The 26,034-nt window shown below is 39.0% G+C and overlaps 2 protein-coding genes across 2 annotated transcripts; one reads left to right on the top strand and one right to left on the bottom strand.

The window, feature by feature from the left end:
* The first annotated feature begins 2,837 nt into the window (after positions 1-2,837).
* On the top strand, positions 2,838-7,326 carry LOC137274280 (uncharacterized). The gene is made up of 2 exons (XM_067807401.1): positions 2,838-4,308; positions 5,998-7,326. The coding sequence occupies exon 1, from the start codon at positions 2,942-2,944 to the stop codon at positions 4,268-4,270; it is 1,329 nt and encodes a 442-aa protein (XP_067663502.1). The 5' UTR covers positions 2,838-2,941; the 3' UTR covers positions 4,271-4,308; positions 5,998-7,326.
* Positions 7,327-9,418: 2,092 nt separating this feature from the next.
* LOC137274281 (uncharacterized) lies at positions 9,419-24,937 on the bottom strand. The gene is made up of 4 exons (XM_067807403.1): positions 24,851-24,937; positions 13,286-14,333; positions 12,247-12,393; positions 9,419-10,248 (listed from the first exon to the last, which is right to left on the bottom strand). The coding sequence occupies exons 2-4, from the start codon at positions 14,324-14,326 to the stop codon at positions 10,129-10,131; spliced, it is 1,308 nt and encodes a 435-aa protein (XP_067663504.1). The 5' UTR covers positions 14,327-14,333; positions 24,851-24,937; the 3' UTR covers positions 9,419-10,128.
* Between the last annotated feature and the right edge of the window lie 1,097 nt (positions 24,938-26,034).

Raw genomic sequence — 26,034 nt, 5'->3', positions numbered from 1 at the left:
CAAGGAAGTCATTCTCCTTGTCCATTTGGATTTTTGATCATTGTTGATAGGTGATAACATTTACACAAGTTTATACTGTTCCTGTGCTGGATCCCTAGACAAGTGACCACCAGTATAAGATTACAGATGAATTGGTTAACACAGTTGAGTGATTGTTTATCACACAAGTTGTTTTTGTTACTTGGATACACTGCACATCGGTCTTCAGCGTTTTTGTGCTTCACACTCTGCAATATTTTATATATTCCATGATCTTGCGTACCTTCATTCCATGTTCAAATTGGCAAAACTGTACAAAAGATTCGAGTTTAGATTCTGTTGCCTTGGTTACACGTAGGTTATAAGAAATCCACAAGTTCAGGGCAATTGTATTCCAAAGAGTTTGAAATAGTTTGGGCAGCATCTTGGAAGAGAAGTGATGTTACCATGTCTGTATTTTCTCTCCCATGCTGAGTCTCCCTGTCCACATACTGATGCCAAGTTTATCTGCTTTCTGGTCCTATATTTTGCAGTCGTCTTTGGTCTGTCCTCAACCAGTCCACCTTCCCTTCCCCCAGGACTTCTTGCGACCCCTGCCGATATTCTCTATCCCTGTGTGTTCTGTGTCTGACCCACCAAACAATGTATAAAGTACTTAACGCATTCCCATGTAGCCGAGACGTGTTAATATATGTATATGTTGTATTTTTGTACATTAGTGCTACCAGAAATTGTTATTTGTGCCGTTGTATATTGTCATTTAGTATCTAGTGCGATGTGGAAAATGCAAGTACTGGTCCAGCAAGTATAGTTGGAGGTATTTGGGACCTGGCTGGCTTTTGCTAGAGGTTCTTCTGGAAGTTCATGTAACTGATGCCCTTTTGGGTGGAATGTACTTGACTGGACTCATACAGTGGTGGTTGTCGTTCTTTTCAATATCTAGTGCTATGGTGTAACTTGTGGAGAAGATTCAAATAGTCAGGATATTTTGTAGGATAGAAAATTTACTTTGAAAGTTTTTTACCCCTCAGTGCATAATTAACAAGGTATTGCGTACAACCTCTTTGAGTTCCTTTTATCAAACATTTTACACAGACGCCTGTCTGATTTGCCAAATTTGAAACTTTTTTACTTTTGTCATGAGATTTGAAATTTAAAATGAGTTTTATTTATATTCCAGTTGCATATATTTATTTCTACAACTAATCATTATTTAATAATGGCATCGTTTTTATTCAAATGCGAACAATACCAAATTTTATATGTCACCTAATCCCCATTTCTAAATATCGGACTTTATATTTTATTATATGCATTATATTCCTCCTGCATGTGCAGACGAGCAGTTTGTGCAGTCAGGAGAACAGGGTAGAGTATGGGGGGTGGGTTGGTGGTGGTGGTGTGTGTTGGGGACACAGCTAATGACCAGACTGTTGGCATCCAACTCAGCATTACTCTTCCAGCCCTGTCATGGGGGAACCAGTAAAGCCTCGGAGAAATTGGTGGCAATATACACAAGTATTCATATACATATATTACTATTTTTGGAGGAGTCATCTGCGATTTCTTATATGTTTATGTGAAGGAAATTGTATGCAAAGTGGAATAAAGGTGTTCTTTCATTCAATGTTTGAATCAATGAATTTGTGAGTGATTGTCAGTGACATCCATGGTTGACATTTTGGAGAATTTTTACAACCTGGATCCATTCCAGCAATAATAGCCCATTTGGCGAAGTAATTAGTTGCTCTCAAACTTCAAAACTAATAAAGGTACTCATGAAAAGCTGATTATAAATCAGAACAGTAAAACTCGGGTTTTTGCAGAATTTATGCTCCAAAAATAAAAACATTGTTTAAGAATCCATTTTTAAAATCTTTATGCAGTTAACTATTACAAGGGAGGAGTTTAGAGAAAGGAACAGCCTATACTTGCAACACTGTGCAAACTGGCACTTGCAAGGATGAAAATTTAAGAGTTTTTGTAGACCCCTTGGGTGTGAAGCAGCATTAGAGTCACAGTGCTGTTTAATTCTACTGGCAACAATTTCAAGCTGTATGGGACTGCAGATGTCATGTTCTTAACTACAGTTTCTGTACTGAGATTTGATGCATGTTCTTGTTGCACACAAAGTTTACTGTAGACCTCAGACACATGTGGGTCAAAGTAGTAAGTAACAGTAGAACATGACAATTGTCTTAACCTGACAATTCCATCATAATTATCCCAAACAACAATAATGTAGCTTTGTGGATGTCATCCTGTCCTCAGTAGATCTTCAAAACTTTAGCTTTATCAAACTTGGTACACAAGTCTCCATGATCCCTAGCTTTACTTCTGTGGGGTTACATAAACATGTGCAATTTATTTATAGTAGTTTCCATGACGATAAGGTTGACTTTGACTGAAAGTGGTGGTTGTGCTCTTTTCTGGAGCAGAACTTAAAAGTTGTCCTTTATTTCTTCACCAAACGTTGCACAGTGGTGCTCTCTAGAGCAGAACTGTAAAAGCCTTACAATACTCTTGTTCCAATCTGCCATATGCACACCAAATCACTGGCATTCATTTAGGGTATTTTGCTGTTGCGGGGGATATGACTTCTTGTTAGTCTTCCTTTACTGGGGGAAAGAGGCAAGAGTGAGTGAGTTTAGTACTATGCAGCACTCGGCAATATTCCAGCTATATGGCGGCGGTCCGTAAATAATCAAGTCTGGACCAGAGAATATCGGTTATATATAAGTCAAACAGTTGTGATATATCATTTTTATAAAGAAATGTAGCAGCAGTCCAGCCATAATTCCACCTCCCCATTCCGTACTATCGGAATCCCGTGAGATGTGCGCATGCGCTGAAACATCAGGAACAGTTGGGAATTTTGGACTGACCGTCTTGTGAGTGTGTGGCTAGAACACTCAGGTTTTGTCTCAGAGACCGATACGGCCACGGGTCGTGGTCTGCCAAAATGGCGCAGCCAGAGGGGCAAGGGGCCAAGGGCCAGCGTGCACCCGATTCTGACAATTTCTTTGAAATTGTGGAAAACCTCACGGAGGTTACCACCATTCCTTTGGAGAGTACGTCCACGGGAGGAAAGTCAAACTCTATGCAAGGTTTCCGGAGTGAAACTGAGGGGGTCAAGAGGAAAGCCGCATCTCATAGAGAACTTGACCCCGCGGGGGAGAAACAGTCCCCCCTTGATGCCATTTTGCGCTCGCTACTTGCAAGCCAGCAGGCCCAGTCACACACCATGGCTCAGATCAGCACAGCGTTGGCTAAAATTAGCAACAGCGCGGAGAAGGCCGAACAAGACCGAGAATCGGCGAGTGGCGGTCTAAACAAAAACAAACATGGCGGCGCCCAGGAAATGGAGGAGGGTGAAACGTCCGACGAGGATGAAATGGACATGTTGATACACAGGTGCCTTGATCAAGGGGAGGAGACGCAGACCGATGATGAGACCGACGATTTTAATAGTCTCATGAAAGACATGACGGAGTTTTTCGGGGAAGAAGATAAAACAGGGCCTGTGATTAACAGCGACTTAGCTAGGTCTATCAATGATGGGCTCACTAAAACCCCGAACTTGGAAAAACTCAAAGCCATTATGGAAGCTTACAAACGCCCTAAAAACCTGGAATACTTGATGTCACCCCGCGTTAATGCCGTGATTTGGCATGAGGCGAGAGCTATGACCAGGTCCAAAGACATTAACCTGCAACGGATTCAAAATCTGCTGGACAAGGCCACTACTCCGGTTATTCAAATGATGGACTCCCTTATGTCGGCAGTTGTTCACAAGAAGGACATTGACCCTAAAGAACTCCTGGGGAAAACCAAGGATGCTGTTAGAATGTTGGTGGGCCTACATAGTGATATCAACAACACAAGGCGAGAGAATTTTAAGCCAGACCTTCGTGGGCCTTATAAACGGTTGTGCTCAGTGGATACAGTGGCAACTACAAACTTGTTTGGAGATGACCTCCCAAAGAACATAAAGGACATAACAGAGTGCAAAGAACTGAGTAACAAATTACATAGCTCTGAGAAGCAAAATAGGAGTTTTACTGCTCCATCACCCTCTCCACGTGGACATGGCGGAGCCCACCATGGAAACAGATTCAGGCCTTATGACTCACCTTATAGAGGACATAAGAAAGGTGGTTTTACTAAAGGTAAAGGTCAGTCCTCTCACTCAGGCACATATGGACCTACAGGCCGGCACAACCAAGGACCTTTTTTAGGCAAGCGACCGACAGGGTCACCATGGAAAAAAGGGGACCAGCGGAAACAGTAGAACAGTCCTGTAACCAGGGTGATGTGGAAACCGCTCAGGTGAGCTGGCTACTTGACGGTATTGGCAATACACCCCAAAATTTTATGGCAGGGAAAGTTGGCTTGTGTCATGACAATTGGAGGGTGATCACGTCAGACACGTGGACACTAAAATGCATTCAGGGAGCGCGAATAGAGTTTAAGCATCAAATATACCAGCCCGTCATACCTACACCCTTTAGGATACACAGTGACGAGTGGGAGCGGGTAGACAACGAAATCTCCCGTTTGCTTCGCATTAGTGTGATTGAAAAATGTACCCATGTTCCAGGGGAATATATATCTAACATTTTCTGCAGGGAGAAAAAAGACAGTTCACTAAGAATAATTCTGAACTTAAAAAGCTTAAACAAAGAGGTTGACTCATCACATTTCAAAATGGACACTTTCAAAACAGCGATCTATCTGGTACAAAGAGACTGTTACTTTGCATCAGTAGATTTGAAAGATGCATATTACTCTGTTCCGATACATGCTCAAGATAGAAAATTTCTAAGGTTTTACTGGAACAATGAGCTATATGAATTCACTTGTTTACCAAATGGATTAGCATCTGCTCCAAGACTTTTCACTAAAGTTATGAAACCTGTCTTTTCAAGCCTAAGGAAACAGGGATTTGATAACACTGCCTACATTGATGACTCCCTGTTGGTAGGGGAGACGGAAGAGTTTTTGCATGGAGAATGTGAAATGTACAGTGAACACTTTAGACACATTAGGATTTACAGTTCACCCTGAAAAATCGGTGCTAAGGCCTACAAAATCCATTACATACCTGGGGTTTGTAATTGACAGTGAAACCATGACTGTAAATTTAACACAAGAAAGAGTAAAGAAAATTCAAAAAGTGTGTCGTGACCTACTGAAGTCCAACATGACTAAAACTACCTCAATCAGGACTCTTGCTGCAGCAATCGGACAACTAAATGCTAGTGGACATGGGATGATGTTTGCACCCTTGTACTATAAACATTTGGAAATAGTTAAGAACAAGGCTCTCAAGAGGGAAAAAGGGAACTATGATGGGAAAGTTTTGCTTGATCATACTTGTATCCATGATTTAAAATGGTGGATTGACAATGTGGGGAAAAGGCCACAGTTTCTTGACCAACGTCAGCCAGATGTACTGGTAACCTCAGATGCCTCTAAGACAGGTTGGGGCGGAGTTATGAATGGAGTTAGTGCACAGGGACTCTGGTCTAGTGAGGAAAGTGAAATGCATATAAACTCCTTAGAGCTGTATGCAGCCTGGTTAGTGCTAAAATCACTCTGCGCAGATGGCAGTCACCTTCACATAAGAATAATGATAGACAATACCACTGCAGTTGCCTACATTAATCACATGGGTGGTACAAAAATAGGATGCAATAGCATAACAAGGAAAATTTGGCAGTGGTGCATCGAACGAGACATTTGGATCTCAGCAGCTTACTTGCCAGGGACACAAAACACAGAAGCAGACTGGCACTCTAGGAATATGTGTGATGATAAGGAATGGCAATTAGATTGCAGCGTTTTCCAAACCTTAACATCCATCTATGGTACCCCATCTAGAGACTTGTTCGCCTCACGGCTGAACACACAATTGGATAGATATGTGTCCTGGCACCCTGATCCTTGTGCAGAAGCAGTGGATGCCTTTTCTGTTTTTTGGGGAAATTCTTATGACTATATTTTCTGTCCTTTTAGTGTGATCGGACCAGTCTTGCAGAAGATACACAGAGAAGCGGCCGACGTGTTAATGGTGGTTCCCATATGGACAACCCAGCCATGGTTCACCAAGCTGCTGCAATTGTTAGTAGATTGTCCAAGGCTGCTGCCAAGATCACCAAACCTACTGACACTGAAAAACCGACCACAAGCTTTACACCCGCTTCACCAGAAATTGCGACTGGCAGCCGTAAAATTATCAGGGGATCTATTCAAACGGAGGGATTTTCAACAGCAGTTGAGGACATCATACTGCACTCATGGAGAGAAACCACGCACAAACAATATGGGACATATCTCTCAAAGTGGAGGTTGTTTTGCAACAAATGGAGTATCAATCCCTTTTCACCCACTTTGAGGCAAGGTTTAGACTTCCTAGCTCAGCTGTTTAAGTTAGGTCTCAGTTACTCGGCAATTAACACCGCCAGATCAGCCCTGTCTGCTATTGTGAAGACGCCAGAACTGACCCATCCACACTTTGGACAGCACCCTACAGTCACAAGATTTATGAAAGGTGTCTTTAATTTGAGGCCCTCCTTGCCTCGTTATAATGTGACATGGGACGCAAGCACAGTGATAAAATATCTAAAAGGTGTTAATGAAGATGAATCCTTGCTGTTGCTATCAATGAAGTTAGCAACTTTGATACTACTGCTGTCAGGACAGAGAATTCAGTCTCTCCATTTGATTGACAACAGGAATGTAGATATTTCTAACGGACAAGTCAAGATCAGATTTGGTGACCTGTTAAAACAGACACGACCAGGATACCAACAAAAAGAACTAACTTTTCAGAGATACCCAGACAAAGCACTGTGTGTAGTGTCTTTGCTAACCCAATACTGTGAACACACCAAGGATCTGAGAGGAGAAGAGACAGCTTTTTTCATAGCCACACAGAAACCACACAGAAGGGTCTCCAAGGACACCATTACTAGATGGGTGAAGACTATGCTAAAGAATGCTGGCATCAATATGAAAATATTTAAGCCTCATAGCATAAGGGCAGCCTCCACTAGCAAGGCCTGTAACCTTAAAGTACCTTTAAAAACAATACTGAACACAGCTGGCTGGAGCAAGGACTGTGTGTTTGGACGTTTCTACAACAAACCAGTAGAAAATGACAGTGTTTTCAGTGATGCTATTCTATCACCTGAAAATTTGAGTAGTTCTTAGCAATACATTTGCTCTGGAAGAGCTTGATCCTGTTTCGCCGACCTAGTTAATGTGTAGAGGTTTTAGGCATAGTGACATAAAATTTTCGCAATAATGTTTCATTGTACTTTTGGAATACATATTGAAAGAGAACGAGTATTGTGTGTGTTCTTTAACATGTGGTTGAGGGGAAAACACTTTTCTGGAAATATGCCTCCTACTCTAAAATCTCACGGGATTCCGATAGTACGGAATGGGGAGGTGGAATTTAAATATTAAACGAGACTTACCTGTAAGGTGAAGTTTGATATTAATTCCACCGACCCATGAAGTACTGAGGGATTACGTGCCCTCCACTCCCACCCTTGCTAGCCAGGAACCATATTTCTACGCTAAAGACTGATGTTTCAGCGCATGCGCACATCTCACGTAATCCCTCAGTACTTCATGGGTCGGTGGAATTAATATCAAACTTCACCTTACAGGTAAGTCTCGTTTAATATTTAAATTAAAACGTAACATGTTAAATTGCCTTCTTTTCCTTACATAGTGTCATAAATATAACAATCTATGTGTAACATAGCTGTGCTCCAATGTGGTTCATGCATGTTATGAGGCTCCCCATCCTCTGTAGCTCAAGGTTATACGTTCTGATAAATCTCCACTATACCATGGATACATAAACCACTTTTTATCCAATCAGGTTTCTATGCTGGGAAGTTGAACATACCAATAATAACTCACTTCCACTTCTTAAATGATCTAACCGATTAAATTTGGCAACACATGATGTAGAGGTACTCTGAAAGAGATACAAGTTCTTACATATATTTGAAAGTTTCAGACCTGTCAATTTGTCTGAATGGTTTCCCCCAAACTTCGAGCCATACAGCGAACTAACATTCACAATTGTGACTGCTATCTTTGTTGACTCTGGCAAGCTTGGTTGTATCAGCGGCTTAGCCGAATGGTTACTGTGAGAATGTGGTACCAGCCAAGGGAAACTAATAAAAAGTTACCTTAGATGCATCCATGATATAGTGAAGATTTATTGGAATGTATGCCCTGGAAATACTGAGGATGGGGGCTCCCTTGACTTCCACAATCCAAATTTATCATCTGGCAGCAAGACTAAATTGGTGTTTGATAAATCTCTGGAATGATGAACACAACGTAAGTTACTGTTGATGTATATTTTGGGTACATATCTTAGTTATAAACATATCACAAATATCCATCATGTTTTCCTCATACCAATCACCTAAAACATTAGTTAAATAATTCAGTGGGTTATTTTCTGAACATTTATATGGCGTGTCTTCAGTCAGACCAACAGCTACAAATCCCCACTCGTCTACCTTCATTTGACTGCACATGACGGTCCAAGTTCATACTGTGATTTTGAATATGCACAGGTTGAAATAGCGTAACCCATTCATGCATAGGGTCCTAGACTTTCATCAAATTTTGTTAGCTGGTTTATTTTGGAAGGCAACGAAAGGAATGAGGTGTCATTTTTCCAGCAAACTAAATTTTCCATACTTTTTTACACTGCAAATGGGTATCCCTAATTGGGATGATATGCAGATGAGTGAACTTAAGTGAAGTAATATATCAGTGGTGGGAGATTAACCTCTAAAATATTAATATTATTATTATGATTATTTCATTTAAGTTCACTCATCTGCATATCGCAACATTTTTGGGACAGTACTTTAGTGGAAATGTGAGTATGGAAAAAATGCAAACCATTTTCACTTTATTTTACTATTTGAATGAAATTACATAGTTAAAATAGGCACCAGTAGAAAAATATCTTCAATAAAGTAACTTCAAACCACTAAAAAAAAATTCATTTATGTCTATACTGCTAGTTTCTGTCTTCAGAAATAGGAGAGAAATGGGTTTTTTTCAGTACCTGCTCCCAAAATGGGATGCTTAAATGTGTTGATATGTACTTGCCTTAAACAGGATATCCTACAAATGAGAACAATGCAAACTTGAGGTGTGTTCAGAATCATGAGCGCCTGCAAATGTCCACGAGCGCTCAATTCTGAACACCTGTGCTGGACGAGCGCCTGCAAATTATCCTCACAGCTGCCTCGCCAAGCGAACAAAGATGGCGACCATGTTTAATAGAAAAAATACCTTTCAAATCTTTATCATTAATTAATCCACCCGACGAATGGGCAAGGAATAGCCAAGAAATGTGTAAAATATAAAGGAGAAGTTGACATTCATAATATTTTGTCTTGTAAATGTTTAATGCCATTTGTCACCACTCACCCCATTCTGTAACCTCCAACAAGACGAAAAGCTATTCGGCTTTTCCTGGAATAACATGAGTTGGTTACAAATGGTTTAATGTAACCAAGCGCTTGCATTCATTCAGAACCAATGCGGGCGCTTGCAGTTCTGAACACGCCTTAGATGTTGAATTACGTGACAGTTTGTAGTACCAAAATGGGTGATATCTTGGGCCATATGAGATGTGACAATGAACTGATCAAGTTAACGATACACAATTGCTGGGCAGTGATCTTGGGCTGGTGGAGATGAGCATTGCCAAACATTTACCCATTTCACCTAATTAATGTAACCAGTGCAACCTAAAATAGAATGTCTGAATTTAACTGAGGTAAGTCAACTCTAAACATACAATAATTGTTTTCAAAACATATTCAGAATCAAAGAATCATGATAACGACCTAAAGTTGAAGCTTACGACAAATTAGCTACAGTCTGTGAAATCCTTTAGTTTATTGAGTGAGTGTGATGATTTACGTACAAGCTTTGAACAATGACATGGTTTGATACCGGTTAGATGTTGTCTTCAGTAACCCATGCTTGTTGTGTAACAGGCCACCAACTTGGTTGACACATGTGATCGTGTCCATGCAACAAGCAACAGCTTACGCGTAGTCGCATAGTCGCTCAAAATCAGACAATGTAGATTCAGGAAGGGTTGTCTCCCTTTGTTGTATTGGGTGAAATGTGAAGTTGCATCTGCTCCCTGGCTTTCTGTGATTGGAGGTTGAAGAGGAACTGGCGCACTTCTGGTGACCTCAGCAGTGCCTGTGTAAGGAAGCAAGCGATGTCAGCTTTATTGTTTTACTTATGTACAAAGCTTTTTATGAGAAAAAAACCCCCAGGTACATGTGAGTACTGTGATTCGGTATATGTAATGTTTCTGGTATTGCGCAAAGATCATTCAACATGACAACAAACACTTTACTGATGGTCTTCAATAAAGCAGATGAAAACAAGATACTATTCCCCTACATTTAAAATAATGAATTCATTTGCAAGGGGTTTTGTTCAACTTTTGTTATGTGCAAACGAATCCTTCTGACAAATCCCAAATCAATCCTTTATCATTATTTATGACACCACAATTTCTTGAATTAGCAAAGGGCACCATTTCACCATTTTGAATATATGTTAATGAACATTTCACAGTAGTAGGTGCTCCATTGTGGAAACAAATCCCAATATCAGACCAAATATTACTTCAAGCTTAATTCCATGAAAACTGCACCAAGACAATGAATAAATATTTGAATAAAATCTTGACCCCCTTTGAGAATTAAATTACATTAAGGGCCATACAAGGCCAACAAGCTGTGTAGGGTCTTATATATGGGTGAGTGGGTGAAGTTTCTTTAAAGTCTCTTTAAAGGTCACATGCAACGTAAAACACAACTTTGCCGATTCTGGTACCTTTCGGTGTGCACTTACCGAAACAAATCATAAAAAAAGCCAATTCAACCTATAAAGTTGAAAATACGCGATGAAAAAAAGCCCGCGAAATCGGAGTTCAAACGTTTCACTAAATTCCCCCCAGCGCTGCAGGAAAACTGGTTTCAACAGCTGTGCTGCGCTGCGTCGATAATGCATGCACAGTGAATAGATTCGCGGAGCTTGAAACAGTATGCATGCCCAGCGTCTGAGGTCGTGAGCAGTAGTCTAATCTTGGTTGTGTACACAAACAAGTAAATAATCTACTCGTTACGTAAACAACTTGTTGATTGTGGTAAGCAGTCTCTGTCACAGAGAAAGCTCAGTGTCTGGTTTATTCACACCTATATGTCTGTCTGCCAGTCTGCTAAAGACAACATGCAATACACAGCTTCAATCATTGACCACGTGCAATATGAACTTAACACCTATCAGACTATATGACATAAAGAAAATAAGTTGATTTATGACTCGTGCCCCCGAGTCTCGTGTCTGCCACATTATGTTATTAGGCACGTGTGATACACATGACATGTTTTTATGCCTGTGGGTTGCAAACAAACTACATTAATTTTTTTCGGATGACTGGATCTGACGGAAACTGGTGCAAACTCTTGTCAGTTTCAAGTCCTGCTTTGTACTTGGACGAATGACAGATTCCAGTCACGCAGTAGTTTACCATCTCGAGCGCAAATTCAGAGAACATGTATTTTCCAAACCCAACATCTCTATATACATTCTTCATGGATAACGACTTCTTTTAGTGTATATGATTTTGTTTGACAACAGCATATGAATCCATACTCAAACGACGCATCAAGTACACAAAAAGAAGTTGTTATCCATAAAGAATTTTACTTTCTGTGCCTGGCTATACTTCTAAAATGCCCATCAAACAGATCATCTTTCTGCACACACAATGAACCCTCAGCATATCAGCAAATGAAACAGCCAATCGGAAGCCGTCGTTACACTTGAGTGCACATCCACCCGCTATGACTGGGTTCGGTCTCCCGAGGGCTTCGTTTCAGGGGAAGTAAGGCCAAGTACATTTTTTATATTGCACTTTTGAATCGCGATTGTACGCTTATAATTTTGTTTATTTGTTTTTTTAAAAGCCGCAGTGTATATTATATGTCATGAATAAGTGATAAATGTATTTTAATTATGTTTGATTTTTTGGTTGCACGTGACCTTTAATCAGTATTTCAGTTACATCACAGCTTGACAACCATGAACTAGATGACTCAAGATACATCTTGTTAATTAACAATGTTCTCAATGATTCTCCTTAGGAATAAAGGGTAAGCCAGAAATATTCAGTTTGAAACAAACCATTTTCTTCTCGGTCAACACCGCATCAAGCATACTGGGTTGGAAGCCAACGTCTGAAGTGTCCGGAGTCACGGAACCTGTCATCTGTCGTCGAGTTTCGTCGGATGTGAAGGAGTTTAACATGGTGATATCTGCCACAGTGTCTCCCTGATGACAATAAACGTGAGAACAGGTATCACATGACTGTGGAGAATGAATACAAATACTATATAGTCCAAAACACAAGTACTCTGAGAACTGTTCAACTTTTACAACTGTTGCGCATGATATTGTTGTTCATGATTGAAATGTGCCCTGTTGCGCGTATGGTTTACTACGGTTGAATAGTAGTATAGTTGTATCCCAGAATACCAGTTTCATGAGAAATGTCAGCCTGAATGACACAGTTCTTAACCCTCATTTCATTGAAACCAATTAGCACAAGTATGGTGCTGACAAACCAAGATGTGGAATTCAAACCCAGTATCTTTTGTAAATCTGATGCACCTCAGAAGACTGGATCACGAAAGGTGTCAGTCATCTTGGGTTGACAATTTGATGAACATCAGATGGACATGTTTTTCTTCATCATCAAATCGATGGATGTTTTTATCATGCATGGAAAATGGACAAAAACCATACAAGATAATGGAAAGTGCAAGAATGAGAGTGCTTGAAGACACGATCGAAGGTGATGGAAAAACAACATGCCTGATCCCCAAATGGAAGAGCCCATGCATATGCAATTCAAGAAAAGTATGCGTCAGTGCGGATATAAAATGATTCATTCCAGATTTCCACTGAACTTCATTTGTGCAAGTTGAAAATGTGTTGTCTTATGTGTTATTATTATCTGCGTGAACCCTCAGTAATTATGCTGAGTATGTATGTATGCTTTCCATATCTACATATATATACTGGACAGCAGTGTAATGGTTTCAGATGTATTTCTATAATCATGCAAATGAATTTGTTAGGTCGATCATTGTTCAGCAAAGTGACTATTAGTATTAGTGGCTAGTATTACCACTGCTATTATCTGAAAGAACATGTAACCTACCTCACTCTCACTTCTCTCACGGGACCTGCGACCTCCTTCAGATATGTGGCTCCCTCTACGACGTGAAGAAGAACCTGTATCCACACCATCCCGCTTTTCTTGACTGGATGACACACAACTGCTCCCACCATCACTGTAGGCGTCCATTCGATCATCACATTGAGACTCTCGACCAGACATGCGACTCTCGCACTGTGATTGACGCCCAGACATACGACTCTCACACTGTGACTGACGTCCAGACACATGACTCTCACACCGTGACTGTCGTCCAGAAAGACGTTCGTCACACTGTGACTGTCTACCAGATATACGAACTTCACCATGTGATTGACGGCCTGACACATGACCATCACGACTGTCTATATCAGTTCCTGATTGTTCCCGTCGGGATCGTTTCTTTGGCGAAACAGAAGATCCACTTGATGAGTTGCTGCCTGTAACAGCAACAGGATGACTGGTCACTGACTGGCTGATGACATTAGAGGTTACACAGGTTGTTGTTGAGTGGCTGATCACTACACACGATACCTGAGGAGTTACAGACTGTACAACAATGTTATCAGTTCCTAGGATACTTGGCATCACAGGCCTCATGATGACACTGTCAGTTCCTGTGTCACTTGGCATCTCAGATTTCATGACAATACTTCCATGCATGGCAGATTGCACAACAGCAGTATCAGTTCCTGGAACATTTGCCACCACAGGCCTCATGACAACAGAGTTAGTTCCTGCATCACTTGGCACGGAAGACCTTATCCCAACACCTGGCATATTATCTGATACAGGCCCATCATCAGACACACCAATTTGTTGGTCCATCCAGCTAACCTCACCAGAGGACATGTAACAATCTGACAACAGCTGTGACCGAGATGACTGCAGTAAACTCTCAAAAAACATTTGTGCTGCTTTACTCTCCTGATGAATGTCATCTGTCACCATGAGTGTTGGTTCCAGAGCTGAGGCTGGGATGTCCTCAAGGCTTGACTGCTCACTTTGCATCATGGATGGGTGCTCCGGTCTCTGGTTGTCCATCAAGGTGCTGAAATGAACAGAAAGCTAGAGCAAGTGAGTCAAAATAAGCAATGTTCCACCAATATCACAACAGGGTACACCAAACATGGGCTTTACACATTGCACCCATGTGGGGAATCGAACCTGGGTGTTTGGCATGATGAGCGGACACTTTAACCACCAGGCTACACCACTGTCTGACAGACAACTAGAAATGGATTTGCATGTCATGCATACTCAGTGACAGTCAAATCCCCAACACTTCCTTAAAGACACAACTTTTCCATTAGAAGCAGAAACAATGAACCACTTCAACTTGACAAAAGATGACAGATTACATCACACATGTCAATGCAGTACAACTATAGGAAGTCCTGTGCCTCTTGATGACATAATCACAAAGCTATAACCACATCTTGTTAAATGGATTAAGTTTGATAGACTGATGTCCAATTTAGTTCAACTTCAACAGAAAAGACTTTGCCTGGGGCAACCGTACTAACAAGATTTGAAGCACTTCCAGACTAGTGACTTTCAACTCTAACTGTCAGTGAGTGAATATGGAAGTTAGCTCAATGCCACTTTGAACAACATTCCAGTTTTATCCAGTTAGCTTCATGTTGAAGGAGAGCCTAAAGTATGGATGTCTTTACACTCGTGATGAAACCCACAATTACAGGCATGATTCCAACCAACCTAGAAACATATTCAAGATATTTTCAAGCATATTTGACACGTCAACACTTGGAGATGTAGAACTGTTTTAACCTTTTCCTGCTTTCCAAAGCAATATCAACAGAAAAAAATATATTAGGGACATTATTACCTATAAGTTTCATGAATCGATACATATCACAATACCCATGTTATGATACCATATGTATCATAATACCTATTTTTGCAGCATTATTTCGTAAATTTAGTTACATTTTGAACATTAATATTTCATATTTTATAATTGTTATGAAAAGATCGACATTTTTTATTCTCAGAGATTAAAAAGTTCTAAATTGTAGCCCATCTTTATGCATGAAAAGTAATCACTTATAACTTACAATTTATACACAGTAAAAAACAACATGTTACAACTGCAAAATGTAAACGATACATAAACACATTTAAACTGATACTTTCAAAAGTAAATATCAATACAGTTGTGAATTTATCAATAACTGTATTGTCCTAGATGCATGTATCTTTGCATCACCCCCAAAATACACAATAACAATAACAAAATTACTTTTCTTCTAACATGAAAAAACTGTCATTTTCAGTCAAAGATTATTATGTGAAAATAGCCAAAATTTTTAGCTTTCATTTAGATAGTGTTCTAATTTAACAAAAGTTATGTTTTCCTTTTGGAAGGCACTCCATAATCATACAAATGAACTGTGCAAGAAAACTTGCTCTTACCCTTTAAGTAGAACTGGGATGGCTCCAAATTTCCTACCCAGCTACCCGACACCCTAGACCTGGGTACCTGTCGTAACACTAATTATGAGATATTCCATATCTATAAACCAGTCATTACCGAGATAAAGAGCAGCGTCTGGAAATATTTTGAATCCGTCACATCAGACATAAGGACAAAATGCATTTTGTGCTCAGTAGAGCTAAGTTACAATGGAGCGGAAACATCGGAACAACAAACATCCATCCACAAGAAACAAGGAGCTACTAACTGCCATTCCTTCAGCCTAGAGGCAATGTACAACTATAGTTATAAAGAAACAGTGCATACCGATAAACATACAACTAACAAAGTTATGTAAAGAGGTATTAATGCAAACCATCGTAATAATGATACCATGTCATGTCTTCTTACACTGGATTAAACAAAGTACACAATGTTGACATCAGATTCACACTCCTGTTTATAGAATGATTAAATTTCATTTAGATCTATTTTGCTTTATTTTAGATATAGAGTATAGATACATTGTCAGGAAAGGATGCTGACATCGTTATCCTCAAAATCAATCACAAATTTTCAATGAAAAACACTTTCTAAGACAATTGCAATTTTAGTAAGGTCACCTATTGCAGTATTGTTATCCACTGCAACATTTATATGTTTGAAATTGTTCGTATTGCTTCTTTCTGGAGCAGAACGTTCAGACCTTTCAATACTCTATTTCACTTTGTGGGTATTCATGAACCTAATGACATAAACCAATAGTACCGCTCTATTTTCAGTTTGATGTACATCAAAACATGGAAGCAGTCTGTTGTTGATACAATCATACTAGTTTACATATGTATATTTACGTTAAGTCTGTGTGAAGAACAGCATAAGATCAGCCATAGTCATAGCAAGCTGAAGGGTAGTTTGCCACTGCGAGGGATACTGGTGACTTTTTCTTCTTGTTCATGTTTCAAACGTGTTTGTTACATTTAACATGTCACGTATGCCTTGTGATGGGGATGGCAAGTAGGTGATATATGCAAATTTTCCCATTAAATAATTACATCAAACAATACATCAAATGGCAACAAGTCATTCATGAAATCATTTCGCTGACCTCTTTCCAATGGCAACCAATCACAATCATGATTACATCTGAGGCAACACTATCCACACAACATGGTAAGGAATAATTCTTCTTATGTGAACTTGATAGTAGGATAATACTGCATAACGTAAGTGGACACTAGACAGTTCATCAGTTAAGACTCTTCTTGAGGCGGATATCTGCATTTCTGAGTCTTTCACATGTAAACAGTTACCTACTTGGCGTAATTATGTTACACGTTACATGGTTAGTTGTCCACAGTCTTGTGAATTTTCAGTGCAAGTTTTGTCCACAATCTCAAGCATTAGACAACAATCTCATAGTAAATTTGTTTTGTCAAATATACATTCAATTAATTCTTCATTTATTGGTCATGTTTTCAAAGCGGGTCTGGTTATTGAAACGGGTACCTGGGTCGACTCATTACCCACCCAGCCTGGGCATGCAGGTTACTTGTCCCAGGCCTAACTTTATGTCATGAATTAATACATAAATTTGAACCCTTTCGCAGCCATGGTTTCTAGACCATCAAACTGATCTGCACCTGATTGTCACATTAGCCTTGTGATCTTCCATCCTCAACAGAGGAAGTGCTAAATCATCCATATCATTATTTATTTATCTGGTGTAACTGCAAAATTTTTATTGAGCCATAAAGAAAACTACTTAACATAGTACCCAAACACATGAGGCCTAAGCACAATGTAGTGTTTGAATTGTTAATATCCACGCAGAAAGAGCCCTGCCTATGATTGTGGAATGCAAGTCAACCGAGACTCAGTTTCTGTACCTAACAATCACTAACAGCCGTACATTATTAAAGTGTAATAGCATTGCCTGAAATTGCTTTAGCCTGTCTATAAGTTGTAATATCAGTCTAGTGTTTATCATTCCTTCATGCCACTTAATACTGCAAACAAACTGACAAGCTTTATAATGCAATAGCGTAAATTCTCTTCTATGTAGAAATACAACTTTAGTATGCAAAATGCAGTATCTAGTCTTAAAATTCAGTGACGACTTAGCAAAAATACATACACCATATGACATGAGTGAAACCTGTTTCAAATGTAAATGCCATTACAGTTGCTGTGAATATCACCAGCGCTACAGTACTGTCACAGAAAAGTGGATTTTACTGTGATCAGCGCTTCAGTAAAGCAAGAGTTATTTCCCTTTGACCATTGCTGAAGGTGAAACCCTGTCCTTAATCCAGTTACCACATTGTGTAATGGGACTAATAAAGGGGTGTAAAAGATGCTCCAACACAGCCAATAGTCAGAACTATCAGTTTATGTAACAAAAGTGCCAACATACTAACAAGAAGACACAGTCATCAATATCCCCTGCATTACCTCCAATATCCGGCGAAGTTAAATTTTTACCTTTTATCTTCAGGCAAACTTGTTGCCATGGACAAGCCAAACATATCTTATTCCAAAACTATCAAAAGGCACCAGTACACCACTAGACCAATCTATGTATCAAGTTTGGTGAAGAAATATTGAACGGTTTTAGAGTTCTGCTCCGGAAAAGATAAATGTACATGGACGGACGGATGGACGCTTGGACAGACGGGGTGTATTTTAATACCCCCCTGCAAAATGTGTTGCAGGAGATAAAAATAGTTAGAAATGAAGCTTTAAAGTCAAGTGGTATTTGAGCTAACCACCCAATGTTAAAAGATTCATTCGTTCAATGCTAGAAAGCCACACCTCCCTGCTTTACATTCACACACACAGATAACCCTTCATAAATACACTCAAATACGTAACAGTGAGTGATGCTGAGGCATTCCCTTTAAGGCATGAGGAAAAAGGTCAGGAATATAAATGGGATTCAAAACCCTACATGTTTTAGCGTTCCCTTGTTTTCACTGCACTGCATAAACCAGGTTAGCAGAACAAAGCCAAAGTTTCTGCTTCTCAATAAACTGTATTTATTTAACGTCCACTGCAAAATATATCATATCCTGCTTCTACTGATCAATGCTTATATGTCTACATATCTGTAGACTGTAGACCAAATACTTCTGTACCAATTTCTCTTTGAAAAGAAGCTTCTGTACTTCAGTTCATATTTATAACAACATGTAAGTGAATGTTGGAATACAGACAAAGGTTATGGCACGTCACAGTAAAATTTCACAACAAGCACATATAACATATCAGTTTACTATTCCCTGTATTAAACCAGCACAGCTAATAATAGATGTCAAATCCAGCAAACTAGTTATGATGGCTGTCGTTATACTTGGAGGACGGCCATACAAAATGTTAAACTACTGAAGCTACATCCATAGCAAATAACTAGCTATTAATGGCAGTGTCTCTGTGCAATATGATCATGCCAAAATATATAAATTATTTGAATTTCATGCCCACTGAATTACTACCAACACCCAGTTATGAATCATCTTCTGAATATCAAGTAACTACACATGAAAAATTTCCAGCATGTGTTCGAGTATTTCTTTATTTGACCAAATCCATCGTATATGTGGAGGTGATGGTTGGGTATTGTCCAAATTTACATTTTGTGATATACATGTGATATGTGATGTGATATACACTGTAATATGTAGTCGCTTATTGCAATAAATTATGAAAATGTAACACATGGTTTAAGGTAATGAAATTATCAGTTCCTTTCTTTGGAAACAATGCCAGCCACTGACTGTACAAAACATTTGATTGAAAATGTTTCTACATTGAAGACTTTGCCTTAAGGTTCTGAACTTGAGAAAAGGCATCTACAGCAGTATCGGTCATTTTGGTCTTTTTTAACCCTACAATGTTGGTAACAAAATGTATTGTTCGATTGATATGGTTTAAAAGTCACGCAAATGCAATTATATGACCAAAAAAACATTTTCAAAACTATTAATGAATGATAAATGTTATTAGTATTTTTTACTAAATTTGGAAAATTACCGATCATTTTCACGGAAATTGCTGATCATATGAGATCATACTGGATCACGAAAAGTGTACCACAACATATCGTATTGTGGAGTTTTAATTGCAATGTGGTTAAAAGGTATTATCACCCACCCCCAGGAGCTGTACATAATTAATCTCCACAAAGGACCTGAATGAACTTTAAAACATTAAACATAAAAAATGGCCACAAACTCACACAAAATAAACCTACACTGACAGCCTCTAATTAAGAAGCGATAATACCCAAAAGTTATTGTTAGTAATAAAGGCAAAAAGATTTTTTTTATCTTTTCCTCGTAACTGCCAGAATAAAGGGAAAAAGGATTTTTTTATCATTTGCTCCTAACTGCCAGATAACTTTGTCACTAATATCTGCATTTATCATCCGTCTCTCTTCTTGAAAGCAACAACTGGAAGTTTTGTCTCAGAATCACTGAGAAAAGGAAGGCCATTATTTGACACAATTGATTAACAATTTATCATTATTTTGCATACAAATGGAAACCATACAACAAAAATACAAACAAAATCAAAAACAAAAATACAATGCCTTGGAACAAGTTTACACAAAAACTTAAACAAAAAAACTACTTAATAATTGCTGTCCTACATAGCCGTACACACCCAAGTAAGCACTCCACCATATCCCATAATCTCATTTATAATTGACTCAAGTCGGCAATTTATTTCCGCTCCAAGAACTTTTAGTAAACACCCAGCAGATTACCTAGTGTCCCGTATACTACATTGTGCTGTATATCCAGAGTTGTTCTGTTACACTGTACCTCGACATAAAACAAAATAGCATATCGTAAGCCATGTAACGGGGACACTTGGTTCAATGGGTAATACCAAGATTGAGCAGGACATTATGTCAGCATCATTCTGACACTGATAGGGGTGAAAGGTCACTGGCAGGCAATACTCGCAGAAGTCTATGCTATTCAGACGATAAAATTTAATCAGGAATTTCAATTGAGGTAAAAAGCTTTAGGACTTTGCGCTTCATTTATATTCATTAGTTTTCATGGGAAAATATGGCCAGTGAGGTCTGTGCCTCAGGATATTGAGGTGACTTATCTCAAATGCTTTAAGAAACGTTTGCTCTATTAGTGCACTGAATGTGTTCTACACCTTGGATGTTCTTTTTGTTGCAGGCATTTATTGAAATCACTCTGTCAGTGATATATTTTTAACTTTTTTAAATATACAGTGATTATGGTGAAGAGAATAGTCAAAATGGGCTGATGGAAAAGAAAATTATGTCACGATGTCTGAATAGATGCAGAATGCAGGACTGCTGTTATGAATGGTATGTCAATCTGAAATAACACCTACTGGTACTTTCACAATCACATGTATTTACAGATTTGGAAAACTCACGCTGAATCAAAAATAGAGGTCATTAACTGTGCCTAAAGCCCACCACAGATAGGATACACAGGGTAACAAAATGAACATGTTTTTCAGGCTGCAAAAATAATGTGCCACTCATTTTTAACCTTACAAGTGGTAAAATTAAAGTCCTCTCTGGAATGTCACTGTCCATTATTGAGAAGTACCATCTATCCAATCTTGAAATGCCACTAGTCCATCCTGAACTGTAGTTGTCACAAGACAAGCATAACATCATCATATCCTGGGGTAATAAAATCAGTTGGAAGTCAAAATACTGGAAACCATCATGCTGTATATGTAAAGAACAGAAAGTATTCAGTTGGCATGCTTCAGTCACTATATTCTGCCCCATGGGTCAAACACTTACACTCATTTTCACTTGAAAGCAGAAATTGGTTAGAAATAGGGCATGCCTCTACCAAAAGAACAGTACATGTTCGTTAGGATTCAGTCATGACAGTTTGGAGTCTGTTAAACTGAAAACCAGACAATAATTGCTTGGATAAACAATTGTCCAGGTTACCAAGGTTTCGCTTTACTGAAGTAGTAGTGAATCTGAGTGCTGTTGCCCGTATCAAACTTTATTCTTACTGCTACAAGTGAATGTATGTAAATGAGTTGTAATACTTCAGCATTCTGAGTACTGGCGATCTATCTGGCTGTATTGTCAACTGTTTAACTGATTGCTTGAAGCACCTACCACTGTCTTTCCACAAACATATTTCTGTTTATCATCTCAAGGCAATTTTCAAAATAGAAAAAAATCCTGATATATTTAAGAGATAAAATAAAGACAAAAAAAGCCTTTGCCCATGGGCCGTTCTGTTTACTCATAATCCTGTGCTGCAGTGATGAGTATCTCCAGAACACATGTCTTCTAATAAGACACCTGAAGGTGAAACTCCTTAAAAGTTCCCATTGTGTGATGAGCTGATAGCTTAGTGATAATACTAGACATATGCTTGTCTTCAAAGGACGACACTCAAACTTCAATCACTAGTACTGCCCTCAATGTGCTCAAGGCACTGTGCCTCACCTTAAGTTATCAACAATTTTCACATTTTTTTGTGATGTAAGTTTGGATTATTTTGCATTGAGGGCATGAAAGCCAACTGGCAATTTGGAACAGGTAAAAAATAGCTCAGGGCACATTTCTGTCTTTTTTATGCCAAAAATTAATACCAAGGATAGGAGAAGGACCAGATAGGATAGGAGTCTTATATATGTGGTGTCTAATGAGATATTGACATGTGAGTGAGTTGGAACAGTACTCCAACAATGCAAGGAAAATGTCTGAAATGATGCAGTTCTCTGCCCTTTACTATCATGGATAGTTAGTTAGGGTCTTCGGCGTGGCGAGGGAATGCTTTAAACTTCATTATGAAATTCACGAGCATGGGCATGATATCACAGACCAAGAAACATGACCAGGATAAACAGGCATTCAAACTTATGACTGTATTTTTCTGGCATATTCGAGGGCTGGATCTCTGCAATGCCCGTACTTAGGAGTTTGTCAGTGAAATGTGACAGCAAAATAGGTGCAGTGTGAGATGCCCATTTAAAGAGTCAACTGCTATACATATTGCGGGAACATTGATACATCAATAGAGGTAAATCTTTCCTGCAGCAGTGAGACCACTGCATCCTGTCAAATATAGATCAAGATAAACCTCTCCAGCAGCAATTATACCACTGCATCCTGTCAAATATAGACAAATGCAAACCTCTCCTGCAGCAGTTATAGCACTGCATCCTGTTAAACATAGACCAAGGAAAGCCTCTCCTGCAGCGCTTATAGGTCTACATCCTGTCAAATAAAGACCAAGGTAAACCTCCATAAGCAGCAAGATATGATCTATTTTCTGCACTCATGTAACAAACAGGACAAAAATTATATCAAGAAGAACTGAGCAAATACAGGTATTATTTAGACTGGAAAATTAACTCATTTCCATTCAGGTGATCATCACCTGTCCCAACTCTCCACTTCCTGATGCGGAGACATAAATCCCGGACTGCAGCATCCTTGATGTAAGCGATGAATCAGCCAGCAGCTGGAGGACATGGCAGACGTGTGACACATCCTCCCTACCTGGCACAAACAAGGAAACAGACATGGCTGGCAGCCTGCATACATTAGAATTGTCTACATAACCAACCATAGGTCATGATTTGACTGGAACAGGATTTGAACATAATTTCACTCACAAAATTCGTGCACTTCTTAAAGTTTTTCAAGGCTTCCTCAAAGGTCAAGGACAGCCTAGTTCTCCCACCCTCATTGGCTAAGCTTGTGTTACATCTGACCAATCAAGCACCATCAAGCCATTCACATGGACAGATGTGGAGTACTTCCATTACATTTGTTATTTGGGTATCCTTGATTGGAAATAGACATTTATTGAAAAGGAGAACATTCTATAGTTATGATCTCCTTATAGGGTAAATACAAACTATTCACGTGAAATAACATCAAATTTGACTTCATAAGCCAGCCTTAAATCAAAGTAGAATTAAATGTATGTTTTCATAGATAAACTGTAAGACAATCTAACTATTTGCATGACTCTTTATAAGAATACTTATCAACCTCAACGCTCAAGGTCATCTACAACTTGCAGGATACCAACTTCAGGTCTGGAACACCCAAACAAAACAATCTAACTTGATTAATCTGAACAGTACTACCTAAAAGTCTACAGATGTTCAAGCCTTTTTTTTTCTTCCACCTCTACACCAGCACACCAAGTAAGGAATCAGAGACAATATATAGTCTATGTGATAAGAGGGTGATAATTCTCATACCTTGTGACAACTTAATCCAATCAAGTAAAAGCGAGAGCAGAAAAGATATGACCTTAACTTGAAATTCCTGTGTTAATAATCAGCCTAAAGTGTGCTGTGAGTTGTGGAGGTAGAGAGGTGTGTTCTATCTGAGTCGGGGGTAAAGTAAATAACGTCACATGAAACAACTTCTTTGATGCCTCCTTATTTAGAAAGTTGCATTGATTGATTAACGCTATCAGTGCTATTTGACATGTAAGTTGTAATGTCGAAAATGTGAGATGGGTCATAAATTTGGCAGAGAACATGAAAACAACTTCTCCTACATATGTTATGTCCCAGACATTTTGCACTTTTCACTTGAAAACATTTGTTTACATTTTGATCATTTTTTTTTCTAAATTCATTTTTCTTATCAAAACTAAAACATGAATATTAAAAACAATCTCATCATGATTTTGATGCAAACATCCTCCTGAATCATCACTGAGACAGTTAGTTACCAACTTTCTTTTAACAGATTGCATGACTACATTAGAACTCCTAACACTGATCTGATGACTTGACAAGCCAGAAGTAACACTGTAGTGTAGTAGACACTGCAGTAGAGTATATTATCTCTGAATTAGTTTAATGTGGTCAGCAAATACTAATATTCAGTACATAATTTATGCCAAGGATCATTAACCAATTGGGTTTGGGAAAATTATCACACATGAAAATCAAACTTGACTGATTGCTTGACTGCTATTGTTGTTGTTTTATTTTAGGCTATACCCAGCTTACAAACCTGACCTATCCACTGAAAGCCAGGTGTTTCACGTTTCAAGTTCAGTACTGCCTAGTTTGTTATGGAAGCTGGACAACAGAGAGGGCTACACGTAAGATTCCAGTATATTACTCACCTGTGATGATGTAATTATGCAAATGAGACAGGTGTGAATCAGGCAAGGGCAAGTTCAACCTTTGATGGGGGAAGAACTTCTTCTCCCTCCTGAAAGTCTTCCTGTGAAACAAATGACACACAATAAGTATGCATCCTACACATCACTGTTGAGATGTTTGGTTTTGTGACAAAAATATAGAAACAAAATAGTTGGTTTGTTGTTGCACTCAGCAATATTCCAGCTATATGGTCTGTAAAAGTTAGTGTTTGGACCAGACAATTCAGTGATCAACATCATGAGCACCTATCTAAGCAATTGGTATATGATGACATGTGTCAACCAAATCAGTGAGCCTGACCACCTGATGCAGTCAATTGCCACCTATGACAAACATGAGTAGCTGAAGATCAATTTTAAGATGGATCTTCTCAGATGACTGTGAAGGGCAACCAAAGGGACTGGCTTTTTCAGGCTTGGTGACTTGCTTGGTTCCCTGACCACAGCTGCATGGACATGATGGATTGACCACAATGGTCCAGAGTCACTCATTACAGGCTATATCACATAGCTGGAATCTTAACTGTGGACTTATACAACAAATACATTAGAAACGATCTTTGACCATAATACATGTATTTCTGAAAACATACAGGCACTAGCCCAGGTAAATTACAACTCATGACACAACAAAACAGGCACTGAGTTATCAGTGTAGAAGTCTTGAACACAAAGTCCTACAAGTAGGTCTTTATCCCCTGTAAGTAGGTCTGTATACACACACTTTGATAAGTGTCTAGATCACATGGCTGTCATGAGTTGACTTGTCATACTTTCAAGTTTGTGGAAACCGTGGTGGTTGTGTGGAAAAATGGACAGGACTCAATCCTAAAATGTGCTAATCTGTATTTTAGTGATAAAGTGTGATCCCACATTTAACACTGTTGAAAAGGAGCAGTGGGGTAGCCTGGTGGTTAAATTGTTTGCTTGTCAAACCAAAGACCTGGGTTCAATTCCCAACATGGGGACATGAGTAAAACCCATTACTGGTGTCCCCCTGCACAGCGATATTGCTGGAATATTGCTGAAAGTGGTGTAAAACCAAACTGCCAATGTTGAAATAAGAAATACATTAATAAAGAGACTACTAAATCTTGCCAAGGTTGAAATAAGAAATACATTAATAAAAAGACTACTAAATCCTG

The sequence above is a fragment of the Haliotis asinina genome, chromosome 2 (genome assembly GCF_037392515.1).
Source record: "Haliotis asinina isolate JCU_RB_2024 chromosome 2, JCU_Hal_asi_v2, whole genome shotgun sequence".
NCBI classification, from domain to species: domain Eukaryota; kingdom Metazoa; phylum Mollusca; class Gastropoda; order Lepetellida; family Haliotidae; genus Haliotis; species Haliotis asinina.
The sequence above is the reverse complement of the archived record's forward strand: the minus strand, read 5'-3'. Positions and strand labels throughout refer to the sequence as shown.

What these genes read in the sequence shown, in the direction of transcription:
- LOC137274280 (XM_067807401.1), top strand. Translation starts at nt 2,942, where the DNA reads ATGGCGCAGCCAGAGGGGCAAGGGGCCAAGGGCCAGCGTGCACCCGAT.
- LOC137274281 (XM_067807403.1), bottom strand. Translation starts at nt 14,326, where the DNA reads ATGGACAACCAGAGACCGGAGCACCCATCCATGATGCAAAGTGAGCAG. An exon ending in GTGAGAGAAGTGAGAGTGAG is followed by an intron (nt 12,394 to 13,285) that starts GTAGGTTACATG and finishes TATTGTCATCAG; the next exon opens with GGAGACACTGTGGCAGATAT. An exon ending in TGTTGACCGAGAAGAAAATG is followed by an intron (nt 10,249 to 12,246) that starts GTTTGTTTCAAA and finishes TTCCTTACACAG; the next exon opens with GCACTGCTGAGGTCACCAGA.